Genomic DNA, 26,552 nt, shown 5'->3' on the forward strand with positions numbered 1-26,552 from the left:
TTTAGTCACATCCTGACCTAGAAATATTTCACCATTCTGTCACTACATCAAACTCCTGGAACTGCTTCCCTGATAGCACTGTGAGTAGTGGTTCACCACCACATTTTCAAGGATAGTTAGAAATGAGCAATTCATCTCAGCAAATGTCCAAATTATTTGATAGATCAATATTATTAAACAGACAAGTTAGCTGGTCTCATCTGAGAATAGAGAGAGAAATCTGCTGGGAGTTAAATTATTCCAGAAAATAAAAGTCATCACAAGTCATAAGGATATATTTGAGGAGAAAGTGAGGTCTGCAGATGCTGGAGATCAGAGCTGGAAATGTGTTGCTGGAAAAGCGCAGCAGGTCAGGCAGCATCCAGGGAACAGGAGAATCGACGTTTCTGGCTTATGCCCGAAACGTCGATTCTCCTGTTCCCTGGATGCTGCCTGACCTGCTGCGCTTTTCCAGCAACACATTTCCAGCATAAGGATATATTTGACTTCCCACGATCAAAGCTGTAGTTGGTTAAACTTTAAAACATCTTTACAAGATACAGAAGAGATTACCAACTGTGTACAAGGCCTCCAACATAATCACAAACAGAGATTCAAACTGGAACCGTGTCTCACAGTGTGTTTAATGTAGTATTTTCTCAGTTTGTTTAACATGTTGCCTGCTGCCACTCTTCTGACAGTATGGCATTATTGACTTTCCACCTCCAACCTCTTTAATAATGCTGATTTCACCTTTTTAATGGAAGAAACACAAAATATAAGAAGGATATCACTCCAAAAAAACAAAATGCCTTAAGTTTTTCAATATCATCCTCATTAGAGTAATTTTGACCATTTTCTAACAAAAGTTTTCATAATACAATTAAACTATGTTTTTGACAGACAAATCTTCTGAGGCAATTCAATAAATTGATTGATAGTAAAGGTTAAAGATGATTGGTAAACCTCAACTTGTGAATTGAATAAATAATATTTTCTCCAGTTTCTAGTTAAACATTTAGTAAATTGTGAGGATAGGATAAGAATGACTATAAGAAACAGTATAGCAATTGTTTACACAATGTCATAAACAGCATCAAAGCTATTGCCAATACATCCATTTCTTAACATTTATAAGACACTACACTATAATTCATCTGTGGTATAAATGCTAAATTATTGCATTGGTATCTCCTTATTTCATTAAATAATCCTAAAATAATCTGAAGATGGATTCTAAATCATTACTTTATTCACAACATGACAACACTGCTGATTCACCACTTCTCAGCCCCCACAGTGTTGTTGTGATATTCTTACACCTATAAATAAGTCAATTTGTGCTTTAGATCTTGGTTTCTGATGTTTGTATGGGACCCATACAAATGTCACATTGAGAAACCTGCTGAACATCCCTGTAAATATTACCCCATTACCAGTGAGCCCCTATTATAGCATCTAAAAGATATGCCTACATTTTCCTGATTTGTCAGTAGAATAGCAGAGTATGTCATCCATTTTCCCAAAGGTATCCTATTAAAGTCATAGTGCATTTTCCTTGGGAATACTCAGAACAAACTTCCAGCAACCAATCTCCACCACTGTGACAGAGGAAGCTGGGAGGGCTGCAGCAGTTCAGAAGGTTGCAACAGTTAAAATAATCTGAAGCACAGTAGATCACTCTGCAAGAGAATGAAAGAGAGATCTGGATAGAAAAGATTGCTGATGTCATCTCCTCAACCACCACTTTCCTGAAATGTTTGTCTGAAAAATGAAAATGCTACTATATTTCCTGCATCTGATTAAGGGAATTCTGCAGATGTCTGGTTGTCTCAGACAAATTCAGCAACTCCTTCAGAAATGTATCAGAGAGCCTGTGGGAGAAGTAGAAATTTGGGGAAAGGGTAGCTATTCAATCTGATTAGTAACAGAATAGAATATGGACGTAAATTAGTTTTCAATAAATGCCTTTAGGTATTCTGATTACTTGGAAGGATCCTATTATTGCATAATAATATATTTTAATTTTTCAAGAATCACATATTTTTATTTCCTTTATTTTGGACTGTTGGCTAGAAATGGAAAATACTGCTTTCAACCAAGTGGACTGTGAGGTGGCTGCAGTTATTAAAATCACATTAAGTAGAGCACACTCAGCATTATATACAATGATGCGTTTTCCTTGACTAGTGAGAGCAAACCCAGCCAGAACACAGCTTGACAATAATGTTCTGATTGGTTCCGGACCAGTGGCCAGCTTGTGTGGGGCCAATGCAGCAGAAGTGACAGCATCAAAGCCTGCAAAATGAAAGAATCAAAAATGTCTCTGCGTCTCTCTCTCTCTCTCTCTATCATATGTGGAGGTCCCAGTCATAGCTAACTGACTTCTACTTACGTTCCTCTACAAATTCCCTTGTTGAAATGAAAAAGAGAAAATCAACATTAGAGAGTCTGAAAAGGACAAATTCTCATCCAGGAAGAGAAAGATGACATCTGTGTGCAAACAACCTTATTTCATCCATGAAGAAATGGAAGGAATTGGAAGAAACCAAAAGAAAACAACTAATCAATTGCTAGCATCCAGATTAATGCTATCAAACTGTATTTCCCTATTTTCATTTCCTTTTTCCACCCTTAATGATCATATCTTGTCTATCTATGTGTGCTTGTCTATATGAGAGAGAGGAGAAAGTGAGGTCTGCAGATGCTGGAGATCAGAGCTGAAAATGTGTTGCTGGAAAAGTGCAGCAGGTCAGGCAGCATCCAGGGAACAGGAGAATCGACGTTTCGGGCATAAGCCCTTCTTCAGGAAGGACTTCGTATATGAGAGAGAGAAAAAGTAAGAAGCAGTAGAGTTTAAGCTATAGAGATTTAAGTTAATAATTAATTTATACCATTGATTAAAGGCAATATTTTTGTAATAAACAGTTGTTTTCTTGTTAGGTATAGAGATCTAGTGGTTATTTTCTTTCAACCTAAGTTGAAAGTCAGATGAATTGGGGATTCTCGATTATTTGACGAAAGGTTTTCTGTGGAGTCCACAACTCACACAATGAAAGACGGATACATGATGTGTGGAACCTAGTGGTAGTGGCAAACCAGGACATCAATACAATCAAGATATGATGGAGAAGGTCTGGAGTGGTGGCAATGACTGCTTCCTTCTCTGAGAAGCATGCTGGTTCAGATTTTTAAAGGCTTAATTGGAACCATTTAACTGGCCCTCTTTGTAAACTATTGAAAATGACCAGCACAAGTAGGTTAGATGAATTGAACACACAACACCACTCTCTATGATCATGACAGTGCACTGGCATCAATGTAGCTCATTCCAAATGCAGCTAATTGAGCTGATGGGCATTAACATAGAAGCAACATGGCAGCAAAAGAAGAGACTGAGGTTGTCCATTAGACTGGCATAATGTCATTTAAATTACAGTGGAACAGATTACAAGACAGCTGACAGCATATTTTATAACATTTTTTGCTGCATGATAGTGCTTCCTGTATTAGGAATTCATTGTAATGTATGTGAACAATGGACAATGTAACTTTAAAGGACAAATCTCTATGATGAATTACTGCAATAAAACACATCAACAATACAATACAACATAGAATAGTGATCTTTGACTGTCTTTAAACATCTTACATTTGGCTTTCAAAATGTTAGTGCAGGCTTTCTGTTTTCTTCACAAACTCTCAAAACTGACATCCTTATAATGGGCACCCAGCTGACAGGAATTGTGTATGTGAGAAGAAGTCTTATTTTCATTCTCCATCTAAAATGGAGATCCTAACATCAGCAGGAATGGTTGTCCATTTTGAACAGGAGGCTCACAAAAAAGGTCAGCAGAAAATGGCACAGACACAAATATGGAGGAAAGTCAGATTTCTTCCCAAATGAATTGTGGCCATTTGTGCAACAAAGCATACCTCTGAACCTAGAGGGAAATCTGAGCTGAGGATTTGAATGTTTATTTTTCATGGCTGACTTTTATTGCACTTATGTATTGATTCATTTTTGTTTTCTGCATTTCCAGTGTTGATTAAATTTTTCAATATTTTGAATTAGACTGCTGCACTGGAGTGACTGCTTCCTACAAGAACGGTATGGAATTACCTGAGCAATCAGTAAGTATAAATCTCATTTCATGAGACAACACTAAGTATTTCCAGATTTTATGTAACTCCGTCATATTCCCTTGGCAACACCAACCTTCTCCCTGAACTGCATGACAAAGTGAAAGTAGAAAGAATCCAGAAGCTGGTATCCATTTTGAGAACAACAGATGAGACTTTAGTCTCATGGGCAGCCCAGAGAGATTGGATTTGTTATTTAAGATTCTCCTGTAAACCATACAGGAGAATTACATCCTATGAAATAATCACATTGCAGTCGTTTTTATGCATTCTTATTCACTCTTGGTTGTTTGTGGATTAAAAACGAAAGGCCTTAGGTAACATTCCTATGAACATTGATTGGGCCATAATATTGTCTCCACGTTGAGAATATCTTCCAGTATGCTGTGTGGCACTATAACTGTGCTAAATAGAACGCACTTCAAATAAATGTAGCAACTCAATTCTGGACATCCATGAGGTAAGGTGGGTCATCAACAGCAGCAGAATTGTACTCCAGCACAATCTCTACCCTCATATCCTGGCTATCCCCCACTCAAACATTACCATCGAGCCAGGGGATCAACCCTTGTTCAATGGAAAGTGCAGGAGAGCATACCAGGAGAAGCACCAGGCATACGTAAAACTGAGGTGTTAATCAGATGAAGCTACAAAACAGGACTACTTGCATGCCAAACAGCATAAGCAACAAGTGATAGAGCCAAGCAATCCCACAGCCAGCAGATCAAATCTAAGTTCTGTAGTTCTACCAATCATGAATGGTGGTGGACAATTAAACAACTCACTGGAGGAGGAAGCTCCACAAATATCCCCATCCTCAATAATGGAAGAGCCCAGCACACCAGTGCAAAAGATAAGGATGATGCATTTGCAGCAATCTTGAGTCACAAGTGCCAAGTGGATGATCCATCTCAGCCTCTCTCAGTGGCTCCCAGCAAAACAGATACCAGTCTTCAGCCAATTTGATTCACTCCATTTTATATCGAGAAAATGGATACTGCAAAGACTGAGTCCTGACAACATTTTAGTAATTGTACTGAAGACTTGTACACTACAACTTGCCAGTCCCTAGCCAAACTGCTCCAGTGCATAAAATCATACAGCAACGAAACAGACCCTTCATTCCAACCAGTCCATGCTGAACATAATCCCAAACTAAACAGGATCCACCTCCCTGCTCCTGGTCCATATCTTCCCTTTTCATTTATTTATCCAAATGTCTTATAAACATTGTAATTGTGCCCACATCCAACACCTCCCTCAGGAAGTTCATTCATTCACTGAGCACCCTATATGTAAAAAAATATTATATTGCCCAACAATGTGAAAAATTGCCAGGGTGTATCCTGTACACAGAAAATAGGACAAATCGAACCCAGGCATTTACAGCTAATTATCAGTCTACTCTCAATCATCAGTAAAGTGATGGAAGATGTCATCACTAGTGCTATCAAGCAACATCTGCTCTGCAATAACCTGCACAGTGACACACCTAGTTTTTGTTCTGCCAGGGCCACTCAGCTCCTGACCTCATTAAGACCTTGGCTCATACATGTGCAAAAGAGCTGAATTCCAGAGGTGAGGCAAAAGTGATAGCCGCATTCAACCAATTGTGGCATTAAGGTACCATACCAAAACGAGAATCAATGGATATTGGGGCAAACTCTTCACTGGTTAGAGTCATACCTGGCACACAGGAAGATGGTTGTGGTTTTTGGAGGTCAGTCATCTCAGCTGTAGGACATCTCTGCAGGAGTTCCTCAGGTTAGTGTCCAAGGCCCAACCATCTTCAGCTGTTTTATCAATTACCTGCCCTCCATCATTAGGTAGGAAGTGGGGATGTTTGCCAATTATTGCACATATTCAGTACCATTTACAACTCCTTTGTTACTGAGGCAGTCCATTTTCAAATGCAACAAGATTTGGACAATATCCAGGCTTGGGCTAACAAGTGGCAAGTAACATTTGCTCCGCACAAATGCCAGTAACATTTGCTCCACACAAATGAACTTCTCCAGTAAGAGACAATTTATCTACTGCCCTTGACATTCATTGGTGTTATCATCACTGAATCCCCTACCAGCAACATCTTTGGGTTTACCATTGACCAGGAATTTGACTGGACTTGCCACATAAACACAGTGGCCATGACAGCAGGTCAGAGGCTAGGTTTACTGCAGCAAGTAACTCATATCCTGGCTCCCCAAAGCCTGTCCACCATCTACAAGGCACAAGTCAAGAGTGTGATGGAAGTGGGGAGACACTAGAAGAACTGGGCAGTCACTATTTTGGTTGTTGCTGACACAACATTACCTTTATCACAGGCACTGATTTCATAGGGCTGCCTTAACTCATGGCAGAACCTAATAAGAACAAATCTGTTGAGATTATACATAATAGCATAAAATGTTTCAATGGACTGAGAAGAAATAGTGGCAAGCCAGCTAAGGAACATTCAACTAAATTCGACAAGATCAAAGGAGTGACTGTGTTACTATTAATCAGTATTGTGTTGCTGGACGGCCAGACCAAAGTCCAGCAGGTTGGCCAAGAACACATATTTTAGCATTTCACAATCATTGATTATTCACTTGTGTGTGACAAAAGATTAGCTATCCCTTTGTTTTGGGAAGACGTATGATTAAGAATAGGTTGGGTACAGTTAAGCATTAGCAGTCAGTGGTATGTTCGTCACAGGTCTTAAAAGATATTTAAAATGTCATTGTGAAATCTGTGATTATCAAGGATTGGCAGGTCTGGAAAATACATCTGCGTCACTGCAGACAGATTATAAGGTAAAACTCAGCAATGTTCACCAAAAGAAACTAATACTGAGAACAAGAATCAGCAGTACAACAGACTTGATTTCATTCAGTAGTTTTTAAATTGGTGTTGTTGAGACAGCAAAACATTTGATTAACAACTTGATACTGCAGAATTGTCAATGCCAGCAATAAAGATAGTAATGAGTCAGCAACCAGTTTTCACTAACATGACTGAGAGTGTGAGAAAATCTATTTCACTCATCAACAACTGCAGAAGATAATAAAGATGTCCAGTTTGAATAGCAAATCAAGGGAACTAAGCTGCATATGACTCCCTGGAGCCAGACCAATGTCCACAGATTCAAGACACGGTTAAGAAGAAGAAACTGGTGGTCTAAGCAAATAGAGTACTGCAAAAAAAAGTCTATCATTTCCAAATCAGGAAGCAGTTACCTGATCCAGAATCCAGGATGCTCTCAGTAAGAAAGTACTTTTCTCAGCATTACAGTTGCTTTGCAGGAAGGAAATTCAGAGCACTAATGATCTTCCAGATAATGAGCCAACAGCAACATCTTCCACACAAGATATTTGAGAATTCATAGATGCTGCAGCAAAGAAGTGAAATTACTTGGCATAATGTTTTCAAACTTAAAAGAGGCCTGAAAATAAGCTTTAGCAAATCTATTTCAGAATCAAAACAACACTAAATAACTTTGGATCTAAAGCTGTCACTGGCATGTCACAAATATTGTCTTGTGCCATGATTTAAAGCATGTCGTCCATGTAAACATCCAAAACAATTAAAAATTTTGCTAAGCACTAACCCTAACCTTATCGCAGAGGATAGCCGCTGTCAATAGTCCTCAAACAAAAGACACACTACTCTTCCAAGTATAAAGTTAAAAATCACACAACACCAGGTTATAGTCCAACGGGTTTAATTGGAAGCACACTAGCTTTCAGAGCGATGCTCCTTCATCAGGTCTTCCAAGTATGAAGAGGGTGTGATCTGAGAAATGTGTGAAACATCCAGACCATCTGAATTTGTAAAGTCAAAGACATGGGGGGAGGGGTAGCAGTAACTGTCATATCGTTATATACATGATTGTATAACCGGTTCACCATGAGGTAAACGCTTTGAGGGAAATGAAGTATAAGACTCATGTTAAATGTTCATGTTCATGTTAGGTTGGCTCCATCTGGTGGAAGCAAGGTGTTCTATTTTGTTTTCAGAGGAAGTAGATATATCTGTACTAGTTCCCCAAGGTCCTGATAATTGTGTTTGATCAAATGTAGTTGCACTTATCACTACCATGCAATAAACCTTCATGATATCTAAGAACAGGGCTTTTCTGTGAATACTCTAAGATGGCATATCCTCTACCATTAATTATTATATAGACCCAAACAAAGCAAAGAAAAGGAGGACTGGTGGCAATGAATAACATCAAACAACTCTTTCCAGTACTGAATACCAATAGAGATAGCAAATATCATTAAGTACTAAGGTAGTTCTCTGGGAAGATATCACAATTACTTGATATATCAAGTTTATAAACGTAAAAGAGGAATATTTGTGACATGAAAATGAGCTTTACCAAATTTATTTCAGATTCATAAATGGCACTAATGAGCCAGGCATTTGTTACAAGTCTGCCACTGGCATACAACAGACAATGCAACTTGATGTGATTTAAACATACTTTTTCTGCAAACAAACAATATAATTTAAATGTTTGCTAAATAATTTAAAATCAGCTTGAATCTTGTGCCAAACTAAGGGTCATGAGAGCCATCGATTGTAAGATTTTCCTTTCAGTAGCCCATTATTGGCATCAAACACTATTATTCAGCTGAAACAAAGTTAGATGCAGCATTGAGTTCATTTTAATCTGTTCCAACAATGTACTTCAGCGGCAACCTCAAAAAGAGTTGTTCCTACTTACCAGTTTGGCATTTTTCCATTTCCCACAGCTATATCTTGTGGTTTCTACCAGTCAAGCTATAAATGGAATATAATTAGCTGTATTATCAGAGGTGATGTGAGAGTTCAAAGCTGTTGTGAATTCAAAGCAGAAAATGCTGGCAGTATTCATCAGGTCAGGAAGCAACAGAAGAGAGAAACAAACTTAATGTTCAAGTCCATGAAGTTGCATCAGAACCTAACCCTAACCCTAATTCTAACTCATCAGAAAAAAAATCACAACAGTAATAATTTCTCTAATATTTTCCACTTCAAATAATAGGGTCATTGATCTGAAATGTTATCTCCATAGCTTTTGCTTGATCCACTAAGTATTTCTGGAAATTTCTGCTTTATTTTAGACTTTAAGTATATGCAGTGTTCCATTTTGCAACTGGGAATTAGATTGGAATTTCCTCAAATCTTTGTAACGTACCACCATGTACAACAAGATAGGAGTTGTAAACTCTGAGGCAACAGTGGCTACCATGAACCCTCTTACCGAATAATGGCAGCTATCCTCACACTCTAACAGGTTCTTAAGTCCTCGAACCCTGTTAACTGAGTTTTCACTGATGTGTTGTGACAATTTTCAAGTCACTAAATGAGGTCAGAGTAGGGAAAAAGAATTTGGAAAGTAGATAAGAGGTAACTCTCACTTAGAATATTGATGTATATTTATGTTCCTTAAAGAATTGAAGTTTTGACCCTGGAAATGTTCAGTGAATGTGCTACTAATGTTGCTAATGATGCAAAGTTAATAATAACTGGTTGTTGATTTTAGGCAGAGATAAGGGAGGCTGTGGCAAGCATTGCCACTGAATCTAAAGAGGACATCCCGATATCTGATGTCTTGACGGATGAAATCAACAGACAGATCTCACCACCACGTCACCTCTCCATGGAGCAGAGTTCTCCGCTCAGAGGCAGTACTAGTCCCTCGGTAATTTCTGTCACTATGACCGATACAACATTTGGCCATTTGTGCATTCACATCCTTATGATTTAATTTATCAAATAGATATCAACCCTGTTAATTTAATAGTTAAACAGCATGTGTATTCAAATGTGCTAATGACAGAAAAAGAGGTGAGAGCCATATTGTGATGACAACATAAGGAATCAGCAGAGAATATAAATAGGTTGAGTGAGTGGGCAAAAACCTGGCCGTTGGAGTTTGATTGTAGTGAAATGTGAAGTCATGCACTTTGGTAGGAAGAATCAAAAGGCAAACTGTTATCTAAATGTAGAGAAATTCCAAAACAACAATTGCAAGGCAGAGTGATCTTATGCATGGGCATTCTTATGCATGAAACACAAAAGGTTTGCATAGCAAGTAATCAGTAAGGTAATGGAATTTTGGCCTTTATTGCTAGCGGCTTGGAGTTTAAAAATAGGGGAAAAAAATAAGGACTGCAGATGCTGGAGATCAGAGTTGAAGAGTGTGGTACTGGAAAAGCGCAGCCTGTCAGGCAGCAGCTAAGGAGCAGGAGAGTCGACTTTTCGAGCATAAGCTCTTCATCAGGAATCTGCACTATCAATAGTTACCATTCAATTCTGCTAGTCCAAATGCCTGATACATGTTTCAGACTCTGTGCAACTAATTTCTGAAATCTTACCCCTACATCTCACATAAAAAATGTTATAGTGGGCAAAGTGACAGATTATGTATTGGGAACTAATAAATAATTGAATTCTACTTATTAATAAATGTGTCCATATTATTGGAAATGGATTTTATGGAATTTCTTAAACGATAATACATGTCAGCATTTCAAGAAAACTCTTGAAGGTAACAAGGTTGATGTCTGGGTGGTGTGATACATGACAAATCTTGCTTCATTGTTTTATCCTGAAAGATTATTCATTTCTTTCTCACCTTCTTCATCCAGCAGTTGAAGCCTATGCCAATGACTGCAATTTGCTAATGATATCACAGCTTGTGTCAATTAGAACTACACTTATTGCAGAAGAAGACAAATCATACATATAGTTTGCTGGCAAGTTGTCTCTGTTCCGATAAAGTCAAATTTCCTGCAGCCAGATTTGAATCAAAGAAAGAAAGCATGGCCTACCCTCATTGAATAGTCAGGCAATGTAGAGTGTGCAATTCCTACTGACATTAACACAGGGTGCCAGCTGACTTTTCAATGTTAATACGTTTAGTATTTGGATAGATTTAAGTCCAATTATTGGGAATGCCCTGCACAAGGGGATGCACTTATAAGAACTTTTGGCAATGGGTGAAGGTTGGGGATACGTGCAGTGAAATTTTGTTGAAAGACCTAACTCCTCTAAACATGTGATCATACACCATAAATAAATACAATTAGGCAGCACTCACATAGATAAAGTAGTGGGATTGATTAACAAATAATCACAAGCAACAATTACCCTTAATATATCTCTATATTTACTTCATTTCAGCAACCCTTAAGACCATTAACTGCTGTTCTTCAACCTTTCCATCCGCCTGTATGCGATTTCCCTATTTCCAGCCACAACCTATGCCAGGTAAGTGATTGGACATGGACCGTAAGCATTTGTGCCTGGGTAACTATCTCTGTTGAACTGCAAATATTTGGAAAGCAACCCATCAGGTAGATAAAATAGATTTGGCACTCTGACCTTCATTACGGGTGGTCTATAACTTGTTTCATTTCAGAATGTTTGATGTTTTCACTCAAAACAGCATTTTGCCTTGTGCTTACATGATTTAGATTGGATTCAGTCATGAAATAGATTTCCTGCCTATCCCAGTCAATCAGTTAGAAGGTAAATTCCCTGCCTGGTGTGTTATCAAACTCCATGAATTAGAATGCCCCAAATTCATGGAATGCGCTAATACAATTGATTGTGCAAGTGACACATGGTCACTGCTTTGGTATCTTTAAGGAGGAAAAATTAATTTGAGTTGTGTGCCTGATTGTTTTACATACTGAGACTCAGACGAGACAGGATGTTGATGTAGCAAGACTGGATCAATTTTAATGCCTTTCATAATCATAAACTGAATTATTAATTCATTTGCTCATTTTAATAGGGCCTATACTAAATAACCACATTTTTGTAGTCTTTAAATGCCTGTTAGTCCCATTGTTTTCTCTGCATACAAAGTGCAGGAATCTGTTGGTGTTAGTAGTCTCTGAGAAGAGTAACTGTCCCACAAGAACTTCAATGACACCAGAGAGCAGGTCCCATGCCGAATGATGTTAGATCTCAACATAACATTTATGTGTAATCACTACTTTCTACCTGTCATTCTGTATTTGCAACTTTAGTCAGGACTTTTCCATGAAATAGTTAGTTGAATTAAATTTACTTCAACTCTTTCTATTAAAGAAGAACACTAAGAAAACAGGCCAACTTGCAGTTGGCAAACATACATTTAAGTTTGAAAATTCTTCACACAATAAATGATTAAGAAGAAGGATAGGCTTCTTGATGGCATAGTGATGAGGGATGGAAGTTGCTTTTTTGTAGAATGAGTCCAAGATGAGTTCGAATTTGTATTTACATTTAAATGACATTAAAGATTCAACTAATTTGGATATCTTGAAACATTGTGATAATTTATTTTCCACTTATTGTATAGGTTTTGTATCAGCTGAAAGGTAATACACAGATGTTGGTCATAAATGGTACAAATCCTGGGCAACTGAAAGCAGTCCATGTCGTTCCTTCTGGTCAGCTGCTGGACAACAAATCCCAGTGCATCCAGTTCAGTTCTTTGGCTGGTTCAATGGAAAATACTGCAATCCATCCAGGTGAAGGTACAGTACATAATAAATAGAAATGACCTGAGTGCAGAGGAAGTTACCTTGTGCTGGGAAAAGTAATGTCAGTCAAACAAAAGGATCATTGTGCGTGCATTTGGGAGTGTGAAACTCTTAACCTCACTAATTTGATTGCTATTCATGATATTTGCCATTACGTGTACAACATTCTTCTCTGAACAATTGTTGGGCTGGATTTACCATTCAGTCATGGAGCAACCATACTGACTAATGATCTTAATAAAAGCTACCATTAAAGATCTCGTAACCTCTGTGGTGTGTTTTCCTCCCTTTCATGAAAACAGTTTGAATCTGGCACCAAAGAAAAAGGAATGTCTTGACTAAAAACAGCAACATTGTCAATTAAACAGGTCAGCAGATAGACACAATTGAAACATTTATGTAAAAAGAAACCAGAATTTTAAAAACACTTAATATCCTTCACTTTTTGTGAAAAATGAGATAACTATTGAACTTAAGCTGAAGCCAAATGACATAAACTGTAAGCTACACAATGTAAACAAACTCAATTAAAATGTAACCAAAATGCAGAAATTTTACATTTTACATTTAAGAATGTGGAATTAAAAGTCTAATGATGACCATGAATCCATTGTCGATTGTCCGAAAAACCCATCTGGTTCACTAATGTTCTTCAGTGAAGGAAACTGCCATCCTTACCTGCGCTGGTTTACATGTGATTCCAGAGGCACAGTAATGTGGTTGACTCTTAACTGCCCTCTGGGCAATTAAGGATGAACAACAAATGCTGCTGATCCAACGATGCCCTCATCCCATGAATGAATAATAAAATATAAAATTAGCTTTTCAGAACTAATAATGGAATGTTCTGATAGATCATTCAGCCACTTCAAAACTCGGACACAATTATTGGAGATCTTATTTAGCATATGCTGGTGACAGATTAAGTAAAATGTCCACCAAGATCTCTCCCTGAAACACAATTGGCATGTTGATAGTCTAGCACTAATAGGATGCTATCATCAAGCCAAAAGAATGTTTTGCTTACCACACAGATGAGTAGTGGGATATACGAATTCCAATATCCGTGTGATATTAACTTTGTGGACCAACATCCCATAAGACCATAAGACATAAGAGCAGAAGTAAGGCCATTCAGCCCATCGAGTCCACTCCGCCATTCAATCATGGCTGATTGAACTCCACTTACCTGCATTCTCCCCGTAGCCCTTTATTCCTTGTGACATCAAGAATTTATCAATCTCTGCCTTGAAGACATTTAGCGTCCCAGCTTCCACTGCACTCTGCGGCAATGAATTCCACAGGCCCACCACTCTCTGGCTGAAGAAATGTCTCCGCATTTCTGTTCTGAATTTATCCCCTCTAATTCTAAGGCTGTGTCCACGGGTTCTAGTCTCCTCGCCTAACGGAAACAATTTCCTAGCGTCCACCCTCTCCAAGCCATGTATTATCTTATAAGTTTCTATTAGATCTCCCCTTAATCTTCTAAACTCCAATGAATACAATCCCAGGATCCTCAGCCGTTCCTCATATGTTAGACCTACCATTCCAGGGATCATCCATGTGAATCTCCGCTTGACATGCTCCAGTGCCAGTATGTCCTTCCTGAGGTGTAGGAACCAAAACTGGACACAGTACTCCAAATGGGGCCTAACCAGAGCTTTATAAAGTCTTAGTAGCACAACGGTGCTTTTATATTCCAATCTTCTTGAGATAAATGACAACATTGCATTCGCTTTCTTAATCACGGACTTAACCTGCATGTTTACCTTTAGAGAATCCTCAACTAGCACTCCCAGATCCCTTTGTACTTTGGCTTTACGAATTTTCTCACTGTTTAGAAAGTAGTCCATGCTTGTATTCTTTTTTCCAAAGTGCAAGACCTCGCATTTGCTCACATTAAATTCCATCAGCCATTTCCTGGACCACTCTCCCAAACTGTCTAGATCCTTCTGCAGCCTCCCCACTTCCTCAGTACTAACTGCCTGTCCACCTAACTTTGTATCATCGGCAAACTTCGCTAGAATTCCCCCAGTCCCTTCATCCAGATCATTAATATATAATGCGAACAGCTGCGGCCCAACACTGAACCCTGCGGGACACCACTTGTCACCGGCTGCCATTCCAAAAAAGAACCTTTTATCCCAACTCTCTGCCTTCTGTCAGACAGCCAATCCTCAATCCATACCAGTAGCTTACCTCGAACACCATGGGCCCTTGCTCAGCAGCCTCCCGTGTGGCACCTTATCAAAGGCCTTTTGGAAGTCTAGGTAGACCACATCCACTGGGTTTCCCTGGTCTAACCTACTTGTCACCTCTTCAAAGAATTCCAACAGGTCTGTCAGACACGACCTCCCCTTACTAAATCCATGTTGACTTGTTCTAATCCGACCCTGCTCTTCCAAGAATTTAGAAACCTAAATTCTTAATGATGGATTCTAGAATTTTACCAACAACCGAGGTTAGGCTAATTGGCCTATAATTTTCCATCTTTTATCTTGATCCTTTCTTGAAGAAGGGGGTTACAACAGCGATCTTCCCATCATCTGGGACTTTCCCTGACTCCAGTGACTTTTGAAAGATCTCAACCAACGCCTCCGCTATTTCCTCAGCCACCTCCCTCAGAACTCTAGGATGTAGCCCACCGGGGCCAGGAGATTTATCAATTTTAAGACCTTTTAGCTTTTCTAGCACTTTCTCTTTTGTAATGGCAACCATACTCAACTCAGCCCCCTGACTCCCTTTAATTGTTGGGATATTACTCATGTCTTCCACTGTGAAGACTGACGCAAAGTACTTATTAAGTTCTCCCACTATTTCCTTATGTCCCATCAATAGGTTTCCAGCATCAGTTTGAAGTGACCCAATGTCTACTTTTGCCTGTCGTTTGTTTCTTATATATTGAAAGAAACTTTTACTATCATTTCTAATATTACTGGCTAGCTGACCTTCATATTTGATCCTCTCCTTCCTTATGGCAGGTTGACCTTTCACACAATACATCCCATTAACTATTCACAGCTGACAGCATGACGTGTGGGCTGACAAGCCTCAGAAAAGTATATCTACCACTTGAGTGATTCTGCTATCAGAACTCATTTATAAAATATTCTTGGCTGTGCTAACAGTTATACCAGAAGCCAACTTAAAGTCATGAGCCATGCTTGCAGTGTGGTGCATTTGTGGGTTGTAAAAGCTCCATGCATAAATACAATGGACCCTGTTTTATGTTGGCAAAGGAATTTGTACATACATTACATCATTTTCAAAAGATAGCCAAACTCTGCTGCATCCCCATAGAGACTAAGCAGTGACCTTATAGAGATTTATAAAATCATGAGGGGCATGCATAGGGGAAATAGAGAAGGTCTTTTCCCTGGGATAGGGGAGTCCAGAACCAGAGGACATAGGTTTAAGGTGAGAGGGGAAATATTTAAAAGGGACCTAAGGGGTAATTATTTCATATAGAGGGTGGTGCATGTATGAAATGAGCTGCCAGAGGAAGTGGTGGAGGATGGTCCAATTACAACATTTAAAAGACATATGGATGGGTACATAAATAGGAAAGATTTGGAGGGATATGGACCAAGTGCTGGCAAATGGGACTAAATTAATTTAGGATATGTGGTTGGCATGGACGAGTTTGAGCTTAGAATCTGTTTCTGTGCTGTACATCTCTATGACTCTAAATAGCTGACCAATCAGAATCTCCTTGCCTGGTCTGAGAATTGAGTTTGACAGTTAACTGTCTTCCAGCGTCTCTGTGTCAGTTATGGCCCAACGAATCAACATCGTTTCTCATTCTAAATAAAAAAATCTCATTTTTTTAAAGTTTATTTCTTGTATCTTGATTCTGATGGATGCAAGATGAAAAACTTCAAACTCTTAGCAATGTTTAAGTCTTAATTCTCACATTTCATTTCAACATTTTTACAGGTTATTTGTCATTGATTATCTTAGCACTTACATCACAAATGTTTATGAATGAACAAAACTATGCCAGCTTTGCAGATGTTCCTTTCATCTTTTCAATAACTCTTTGAAGTACTATTATTGCAGTGGCTGAACATCTCCCCATCTATTCCCTTATCCCTCAATGTTGTTACTCAACCTTGCAAAGGTCATTACCTTTTACAAAATACATTCTTAGATAGGTTCCCATGGCAACGGAAACTCATCGTACCATTTTTACAGTCTCAGCTACTTTGCCCATCATGCTTTGAAAAATTGTTCATTGCTACATTTGTCCATTAATATGCATTTAAGTATCAATCTTAATCAATTCTCTCAACCAAGTCCTGCCTGATGGCACTGGACAGAACTCTGAGCCAGGAGGTGACGTACCAGGATACACTTTCCTAAGGATGTAGTGAGAATCTCTGGGCTCTGCAGCTGTCTCATATCCCTATGCTCTTAACTTGCACTTCACACTGTTCAACCTGTATTCTACTGATAGGTTGGAGCCTGGGTTTTATTGCCTACAACTGAGTCCCTTTAAGCATAGCACCCTGCTCTTGCTTGTTTGATCTTAGCATTGCCAAGCCACTGAGTCAGCTGTCTCTATGTTCAGCCATAGGCTTCAGGAGGCAGCTACAAAATGATTATAGTTGTACGATTATTCACAAATGATCTGCATCCAAAGATGGAGTAAACACTAAGTGCACAGTTCCTCAAATCCTGCAACAAAATGACGTTCTCAATGTATTTTTTTTTAAATTATCCAATACTTCTGCCACAGTTTGGAGAAATCAAAGGAGATCTATCAATGTCTTTGTGCTGTCTCAGTAGGTGCTCCGGCAGAGGTTGTATCTCATGGTTGAACATTGTGACATTATCCCGGAGGTCACCCCGATGGCCATAGAGCTTAGCTGGCAGATGTTGATAAGTTGCTTGAATCCAATCTGTACCCAGATTTCAAGGCTAAAGCAGATTAGTTTGGGTATCTCACAGATTTTATTCGTGTAACTTAAAAACTTTGATTGCTCTTACACAGTATTCTCCCCCAAAATGATAAGTTCTGTGTTGGTTTATTGCTGGCATCAATTACTTCCATGATACATTGGCCTCTGCCTTAATTTTGTTAAATTCCCAGGTTATCTCAAGGTCATATTGTACTCTATGAGAACATATTACATCAACTTGAGGGGTGCTGCACCCTTCAACATCAGTACATCCGAAATGGTTAATACTATGAAAATGCAGTTCTTAGCAATATTGTCTTAGGCGGCATGGTGGCTCAGTGGTTAGCACTGCTGCCTCACAGCACCAGGGACCCTGGTTCGATTCTGGCCTTGAGCAACTGTCTGTGTGGAGTTTGCACATTCTCCCCGTGTCTATGTGGGTTTGCTCTGGTTTCCTCCCACAATCCAAATTTGTGCCAGTCAGGTGAATTGGCCATTCTAAATTGCCCATAGTGTTAGGTGCATTAGTCAGAGGGAATTGAGTCTAGGTGGGTTACTCTTCAGAAGGTCAATGTGGACTTGTTGGGTCAAAGGGCCTGTTCCCACACTGTAGTGAATCTGATCTAATTAGTCCTCCAAGTTACTTCTCACTAAACTATCTTCTTCTGAGACTGCATGTGGTAGTATGTCATTGTACATAACATAGTCAGATCTTTTATCTTCAACTTGGTGCACAGTATGAGGCTGGGTGCTTGGTGTTATGGTAGTACCAATCCCATCAAAAACTAGGAAGCAATTTTACAATTTGTTTGGATGGGATATGACTGCACCATTTCTCTGAGCTGGGTGAGACACCAATACTGCATAGTTTACTGGTTCTGGATTATTCAAATTCGGGCCACTATCCTCAGTGTGCATAAGCTGTCCACCATTCCAAAATGGATATTCTCACCATCTAATTCTATTTTATCAATTATGTTTTGAAACAGTAAATTGAGTGAACCTTTTTACTAGCTGTGCTTCTTATAAACCTGTGACTATGAGTATGTATTCTGTCCAAGCCCTTATAGCACTCATTAGACCGCTCATGAACTATGATTGTTTATACTCAAGATGTGTCTTGAATTTAGGACTGAATTAGTGTGACCAAAACATATTCTGTTTCTTTCTATTCTTATAGCTCCTTAACCCAAGAGCTATATGATTCTTCCAGTCAGAAATCAGATGATTAAATTTATGCTCTACCCAGGCAATTAATTCAGGGTGTTAACCACAGTTGACCTTTAACTGGTTGACCTTTAACTAGTTAACTTATAGGTTATTCCTAATGTATTCACATAACAATCAACTTTGGATTTCCCATCCTTATGCTACTCTTAAGTCAGCAACACAACAGTAGACACTGTGTCAACTTCCAAAAACCTTATATTACTACATTAAAACATCCTACATCAGAACATCCCAACCAATTAATACTGTGAATGTACAGTTCTTAACAATATAGTTCTCCAAGTAATGGTTCATGTTGAAAGGAAGACAAAATTAGTCCATCTTAGTGAAATTGTGAAACTCATTCCCATAAGTTGCATAGTCTCAGGAGAACATAGGGCTGTTTTCTCATTTGAAAAAGGTGGCTAGTGGTAGAATACCTGAGGGTCAATGCATTTTAGGTGACAGGAAAGGTTGAGAATGAAGAAACATCATGGTAGCCTCAGTGGTGCATGAATTGAACATGTACTGTTCACACTAAATCGTAAACTAACATTCCAGCTAACTGAGCTTACTGTTCCAACAACACCTCTTGAATCACTGGGTGCCTTTAGCAGTTATCTATTTTTTTCTCCATAGGGTGGTTACATGTTCTACCCAGAATGCAAGCAGGTACTCTTGCCAATGTACACAATGGGCATCTCTCAGGCTGCTAGTACTACCAGGAGACTGTTACTGCTACCCAGTGGCTGCCATGAATCTGGAGATTTACCTGAAACAAAGCAGTTAGCAGATCTGCGCTGACATTTCTGTTAGTAAACAAAGAATGGGTGTCATAGAGCTGGAGTTAACACTATGTGTGGCGTTTCTGACAGTAAAGTACCAATCTCATTGCAAGATAAAATGGACCACACCTCAGCTGACACAAAGTACTGTTGATTTCATATTTAGTCAATATTTTCAAACAGATATTAATAAACCATGACAAAATTTCCCCTTCAAAAATGGCACTTTACATTGCTATCCATGCAACTAAGAATGGGAGCCTATTAGGCGGTGAAACCTAAACAACTCAATTCCACATCTCTGTACTCATATATGTCAATGATTGGTTTGGGAATCAATTCCAGTCTCCTTCCCTCGAAATGTCTTTTGCACCACAACATGCCCCTCATACAATTTTACATATTCCACCAGTTACTATTCTATCTCATTTAGATGCCTTGGAAAAAAATTACAGTCCAATAAATTATTAATATAGTACATTTAAAATCGAAATCAAACATTTCTGGCTGATCTTGCTTGTTTTTTTATCATCTCAGATAACATCTTATTTTGGTTTCTTCAACAGTAATTTGCTAAATTAAGCTACACCTTTTGCATCTGAATTCATCCAAATTTAAATAAATATCATTGGTCTACCAGGTTCCCTCCAGTATGTAATTTATTTCTCTTCAACTGAAACATTTCTTTCATATCCACTGAAGTCATCAACATCATGTATCTTTTTCTATTATTTTCAGATAATCTCATTAAACTCTAATGAATTTAATTTATTTATACAATTCCAAAATCCTTATAAGTGACTGATCAAATTATTGAAATTCTGGGACTTTTGATTCACTTCTAAACAAAAGTGATAAAAGACTAATTGTGCTTGAGGCACAATGTGTAATCCAGTTGAATGAAATCTTATTTTTGTTTAGGGAAACAGTTAACTTCTATTTGTCTGTTTCTCCAAAGGGGTAGCACGAAACAATCTCCAATTCAAGCATATGCATCATTCTCAATTTTTTCAACTTCATTCTCCAGTCGATATTTTCAAATTTTCTTCATTTTAACACTTTGAACCCACTGTATCATATACAGACCATATATTTACAAGTTGCAATTAGCAGTATCCAAATTTAAAATTCATTCTCTTTCTGAGGAACAAAATCCTCAAATCTTTAAACTTTGCATGGTTTCTAACTCAAGATCATTCCAATGCATAACTAATCATAATCACTCCAAACTCCTACTTTACACGATCAAATATAAAAGAAAAACCATTATAAAGATATATGAATTTTGTATCTAGATTTTAAAAATCCAAATATTTATCAGAATATCCTGGAATCATAATTCTGGCCAGTAATCGTGATTCTTGAAATGATTCTTTAAAAAATACTTTATTTATAACTCTTCATATCAGTTAACTTACTTATTATCTTTTTTAACTTCTGAAATATAATAAGGCACATTCTTAAGAACCTTAACCTGTTTAGCCCAAACAAAGGCAGACTGGTAGGCTTCCACACTCAAACACACGCCCTGAACACTCATGCAAATCAACAACATTTTTCTTTCAAAGAAAAGTTCTCAAACTGCAGTCCAACAACAGGATCTTATAGCCACATAGGAAAGAAAAAGGAAACTTCAGGTTTTAATTGACAGACCTAATTTTTATCCACCTTGAATATCAAAGTTATAACACTCTCGATGTAGAAGGATACTGCTACAAACTGAAATAATTGCATTTGAACAGCTGAACCATGTGTTTGTTATGATTTCTTCTTAGGACAATCTTACTATAATTTTCTCCAGAGATATTTCAAATGCATTAAGCTACAACAACTTTAAAAAAATACAACAACCAGACTAGACAGGGTTAATAAATCTCTGATAGCTCTTACAGACACAAAAACAACCAGGATGAAGCCATTAAATACATAGATAAGACATATAATTTTTTTTCAGCAGTCATCTAGGATACTGTGATTAACTTCATTGTGAATAGAACAACATTTTCTCTTTTTAGCCAAACACATAAGCAGCAGGTATGTTGTCTGTTAAGAGTAGTTTGCTTCCTCTTATCTCAGCACCCACCAATTGATGTTGTCTGTTTAGTTTCCCTTTAAATTCCATCATCCCTAACCTCATACAGAGTGGGTCTACTTCTTTGTGTCAACCTTTCAATTTGTCTCATATTTTCTGAGAGTCCTGGCGCATTTGTTCTTTACGCTTAATCATTATTTCTCCCTCTGACTTCCCTGACATTTATACAAAATTACTCTTTCATTCTCCTTGTTCCCTTTTGTCTGTTTATCTTGGATTGTCTGGAGCCACAGTCTCCCTTCGCCTTTTACTTTGGATCTTCTGATTTTTATCTACTAGAGCTTGGTCAGTGACCTTTCAAGTCCTGAGCCTTGGTTTCTGCTTGCTGCAGTGCCATGTGTCTCTGTATGTAAGGAGAAAATAAAGTAAAGGACAAAATACAAAACTTCTGAGCTCACCCTTCTTTACTTCTCACATGCATGATTTCCTCATAGGAACATACAAAAAGACGTATAGAATTTAGAAGCAGAAGTAGGACAATCAGCCCCTTCCATTCTAGATCATAGCTGACATCAAGATCTTGTCATATTCCTATATTATTTGATGTCATCTGTAACTCGAAATCTTTCAATCTCTGTCTTGAATTTACTTAATGACTAAATTTTCACAACATTCTGGAACAGACAATTCTAAAGACTCATCACTTTGTTCTGGAGGTTTATCTTCCTCGTTATAAAACCATAAGACCAAAAGACATAGAACACAAATAGAACATTCATCTCATTGAATCTGTATCAGCATTCAACAAGATCATATAATCTGATAATCCACAACTTTCCTTTCTTGCCTTTTACCTATAACCCTTGATTCCCCTAATGATTAAAATATGTCTATCTCAGCCTTGAATATACTAAAGTCCCAGCCTCGAATGCTCTCTGCAACACTGCCATCAGAAGAATTTCCTCCCTATTACAGCCTTAAATGGGCAACTCCTTAATCTGAAATCATGCTGTCTGGTCCTAGACTGTCCCACAAAGGGAAACAACCTCCCCACATCTGTCTACCAATCCCTAAGAGGCTTGTGTGTTTCAATACGTTTGCCTCTCATTCTTCTGAATTCTAAGTTAAAAGTCACACAACACCAGGTTATAGTCCAACAAGTTTTTTTTGGAAATACAAGCTTTTGGAGCATTGCTCCTTCGAGAACAGGTTCAACCTACTCAACCTCTCCTTATAAGAAAATTGCTCTATTCCTGGGATCAACTTAGTGAACAAACTGTGGACTACCTTCAATGCCAGTATGTATTTCCTTAGATAAGGGAACCAGACTGTTCGCAATATTCTAGGTGTGGTTTAATTAGTTCCTTGTATAATTTTAGCAAGACATCCCTGCATTTCATATTCCTTTCCCTTTGGAATAAAGGTAAACATTCCATTTGCCTTTCCTATCACCCATTGAACTTGTATGCTAGCTCTTTGTACTTCATGCATGAGAATTCCCAAATCCTTCTGTACTGCAGTTTTTTCCATCCAATTTAATTATGTTTAGCTCCGCTATTTTTCTTGTCAAAGTGCGTAACTTTGCAACTTCACAATTTTACCCATTACATTTTATCTACCAAGATTTTGCTCACTCACTTTACCTGTCTTTATTGCTCTGTAAACTCTGTATCATCATTACCTTTTGACTTCCCACCTGTTTCTGTCATATGCAAACTTGACAAAACATTCACTTTCCTCATCCAAAGCCATTTGTATATATTGTAAGTGATTATGGTCCCAGCACTAATCCCTGTGGCACCCCACTAATTCCTTGTTGTCAACCTAAAAATGCCCTTTTATCCCAGCTTTCTTACTTATGTTAGTTAATCAATCCTCTATCCTTGTTGATATATTATCCCAAAAACCATGATCTCCTATCTTAATAATTGGCCTTAGGCATGATACCTTTCAAATGCCTTTCAGAAATCCAGATATGTTACACATACTGGTTTCCCTTTATCCTTCCTCTTGTTACATCCTCAAAGAATCCTAATATTTTTTTCCCCAGTCCTGAATGATTTGCCTTTAGTTCTGAGGCCATGTCCCCTAGTTTTAGACTCCACAGCCAAGACAAATATTCTTTCTGCATCGACTCTGTCAACCACTTTAAAAATTTTCTAGGTTTCTATAAGATTGCATTGCATTCTTGTAAACTGAAGAGCATAGGTCCGGTCTCCTTAATCTGTCTTTATCGTACATTGCCACCATCCCTGGAATCAGTCTGGTAAGCTTCTTCTGAGCTCCCTTCATGGCAGGTTTATCCTTCCTAAGACAGGAGGAACAGGATATTCCAGGTCTGGTCTAATCAGTGTTTTATATAACTTAGGCTAAATTTCTTTCGAGTACAGGAGATGATTAGCTACTCTATCGAGTCTATCCCACACTGTTGTGATGACTTATATTTCAAGAGTAACACTCCCCACCCATGTGCACTCATGTAATCTCCTGGCATGGGTGAAAAATAAACAGATCTAACAGATCCAGTTTTTCTTTGAAGATATGCTTTGCACCATGGCGCAGTTATAAGCAGCATAGTGGCTCCATATGGGCGGCATAGTGGCTCAGTGTGGGCAGCATGTGGCTCAGTATGGGCAGCATAGTGGCTCGGTGTGGGCAGCATGGTGGCTCAGTATGGGCAGCATGGTGGCTCAGTGTGGGCAGCATAGTGGCTCAGTGTGGGCAGCATGGTGGCTCAGTATGGCAGCATGGTGGCTCAGTGTGGGCAGCATGGTGGCTCAGTGTGGGCAGCATGGTGGCTCGGTGTGGGCGGCATGGTTGCTCATTGTGGGCGGCATAGTGGCTCAGTATGGGCAGCATGTTGGCTCAGTGTGGGCGGCATGGTAGCTCAGTATGGGCAGCATGGTGGCTCAGTGTGGGCGACATAGTGGTTCAGTGTGGGCTGCATGGTGGCTCACCGTGGACAGCATGGTGGCTCAGTATGGGCGGCATGGTAGCTCAGTATGGGCAGTATGGTGGCTCATTGTGGGTGGCACAGTGACTCAGTATGGGCAGCATGGTGGCTCAGTGTGGACGGCATGGTGGTTCAGAGTGGGCAGCAGGGTAGCTCAGTATGGGCAGCATGGTGGCTCAGTGTGGGCAACATAGTGGCTCAGTGTGGGTGGCATGGTAGCTCAGTATGGGCAGCATGGTGGCTCACTGTGGGCGACATAGTGGTTCAGTGTGGGCGGCATGGTAGCTCAGTATGGGCAGCATGGTGGCTCCGTACAGGCAGCATGGTGGCTCAGTGTGGGCAGCATGGTGGCTCAGTGTGGGCGACATAGTGGCTCAGTGTGGGTGGCATGGTAGCTCAGTATGGGCAGCATGGTGGCTCCATATAAACAGCATGGTGGCTCAGTATGGGTGACATGGTGGCTCAGTATGGTCGGCATGGTGGCTCAGTATGGTCGGCATGGTGGCTCAGTGTGGGCAGCATGGTGACTCAGTGTGGGCAGTATGGTGGCTCAGTATGGGCAGCATGGTGGCTCACTGTGGGCAACATTGTGGCTCAGTGTGGGCGGCATGGTAGCTCAGTATGGGCAGCATGGTTGCTCCGTATGGGCAGCATGGTGGCTCAGTGTGGGCGGCATAGTGGCTCAGTGTGGGTGGCATGGTAGCTCAGTATGGACAGCATGGTGGCTCCATACGGGCAGCATGGTGGCTCAGTGTGGGCGGCAAGGTGGCTCAGTATGGGCAGCATGGTGGCACAGTGTGGGTGGCATGGTAGCTCAGTATGGGCAGCATGGTGGCTCAGTGTGGGCGACATAGTGGTTCAGTGTGGGCGGCATGGTGGCTCAGTGTGGACGGCATGGTAGCTCAGAGTGGGCGGTATGGTAGCTCAGTATGGGCAGCATGTTGGCTCATTATGTGCGACATTGTGGCTCAGTGTGGGCGGCATGGTGGCACAGTGTGGGCAGCATGGTGGCTCCATATAGACAGCATGGTGGCTCCATATAGATAGCATGGTGGCTCAGTATGGGCAGCATGGTGGCTCCGTATGGGCAGCATGGTGGCTCAGTGTGGACGGCAAGGTGGCTCAGTATGGGCAGCATGGTGGCTCAGTGTGGGCAGCATAGTGGCTCAGTGTGGGCAGCATGGTAGCTCAGTTTGGGCAGCATGGTGGCTCCGTACGGGCAGCATTGTGGCTCAGTGTGGGCAGGATGGTGGCTCAGTATGAGTGGCATTGTGGCTCATTGTGGGCGGCATGGTAGCTCAGTATGGGTAGCATTGTGGCTAAGTGTGGGCAGCATGGTGACTCAGTATGGGCGGCATGGTGACTCAGTATGGGCGGCATGGTGGCTCAGTGTGAGCGACATAGTGGTTCAGTGTGGGCGGCATGGTGGCTCAGTGTGGACGGCATGGTAGCTCAGAGTGGGCGTCATGGTAGCTCAGTATGGGCAGCATGTTGGCTCATTATGTGCGACATCGTGGCTCAGTATGGGCGGCATGGTGGCACAGTGTGGGCGGCATGGTGGCTCCATATAGACAGCATGGTGGCTCCATATAGACAGCATGGTGGCTCAGTATGGGCAGCATGGTGGCTCCGTATGGGCAGCATGGTGGCTCAGTGTGGACGGCAAGGTGGCTCAGTGTGGGCAGCATGGTAGCTCAGTATGGGCAGCATGGTGGCTCCGTACGGGCAGCATTGTGGCTCAGTGTGGGCAGGATGGTGGCTCAGTATGAGTGGCATTGTGGCTCATTGTGGGCGGCATGGTAGCTCAGTATGGGTAGCATGGTGGCTAAGAGTGGGCAGCATGGTGACTCAGTATGGGCGGCATAGTGGCTCACTGTGAGCGGCATGGTAGCTCAGTATGGGCGGTGTGGTGGTTCAGTGTGGGCAGCATGGTGGCTCAGTATGAGTGGCATTGTGGCTCAGTTATGGATGGTGTGGTGGCTCAGTACTTATCACTACTTCCTCACTGCTTCTAGGGACCTGGGATCGATTCCAGCCTTGGGT

At 40.1% G+C, this 26,552-nt stretch overlaps 1 protein-coding gene across 1 annotated transcript in view; it reads left to right on the forward strand.

Annotated features, from left to right (window-relative positions):
• LOC122557867 (uncharacterized) overlaps positions 1-26,552 on the forward strand; it is a 106,111-nt gene that overhangs the window by 37,854 nt on the left and 41,705 nt on the right. Inside the window, exons 4-7 of the mRNA XM_043706012.2 lie at positions 4,055-4,113; positions 9,635-9,793; positions 11,278-11,364; positions 12,446-12,623. Coding sequence (XP_043561947.2) covers positions 4,055-4,113; positions 9,635-9,793; positions 11,278-11,364; positions 12,446-12,623 — 483 coding nt within the window. The remainder of the gene's footprint in view (positions 1-4,054; positions 4,114-9,634; positions 9,794-11,277; positions 11,365-12,445; positions 12,624-26,552) is intronic.

Source organism: Chiloscyllium plagiosum, unplaced genomic scaffold, assembly GCF_037043375.1.
Source record: "Chiloscyllium plagiosum isolate Xiang-an unplaced genomic scaffold, Cpla_swu_hap1 HiC_scaffold_18, whole genome shotgun sequence".
NCBI lineage: Eukaryota > Metazoa > Chordata > Chondrichthyes > Orectolobiformes > Hemiscylliidae > Chiloscyllium > Chiloscyllium plagiosum.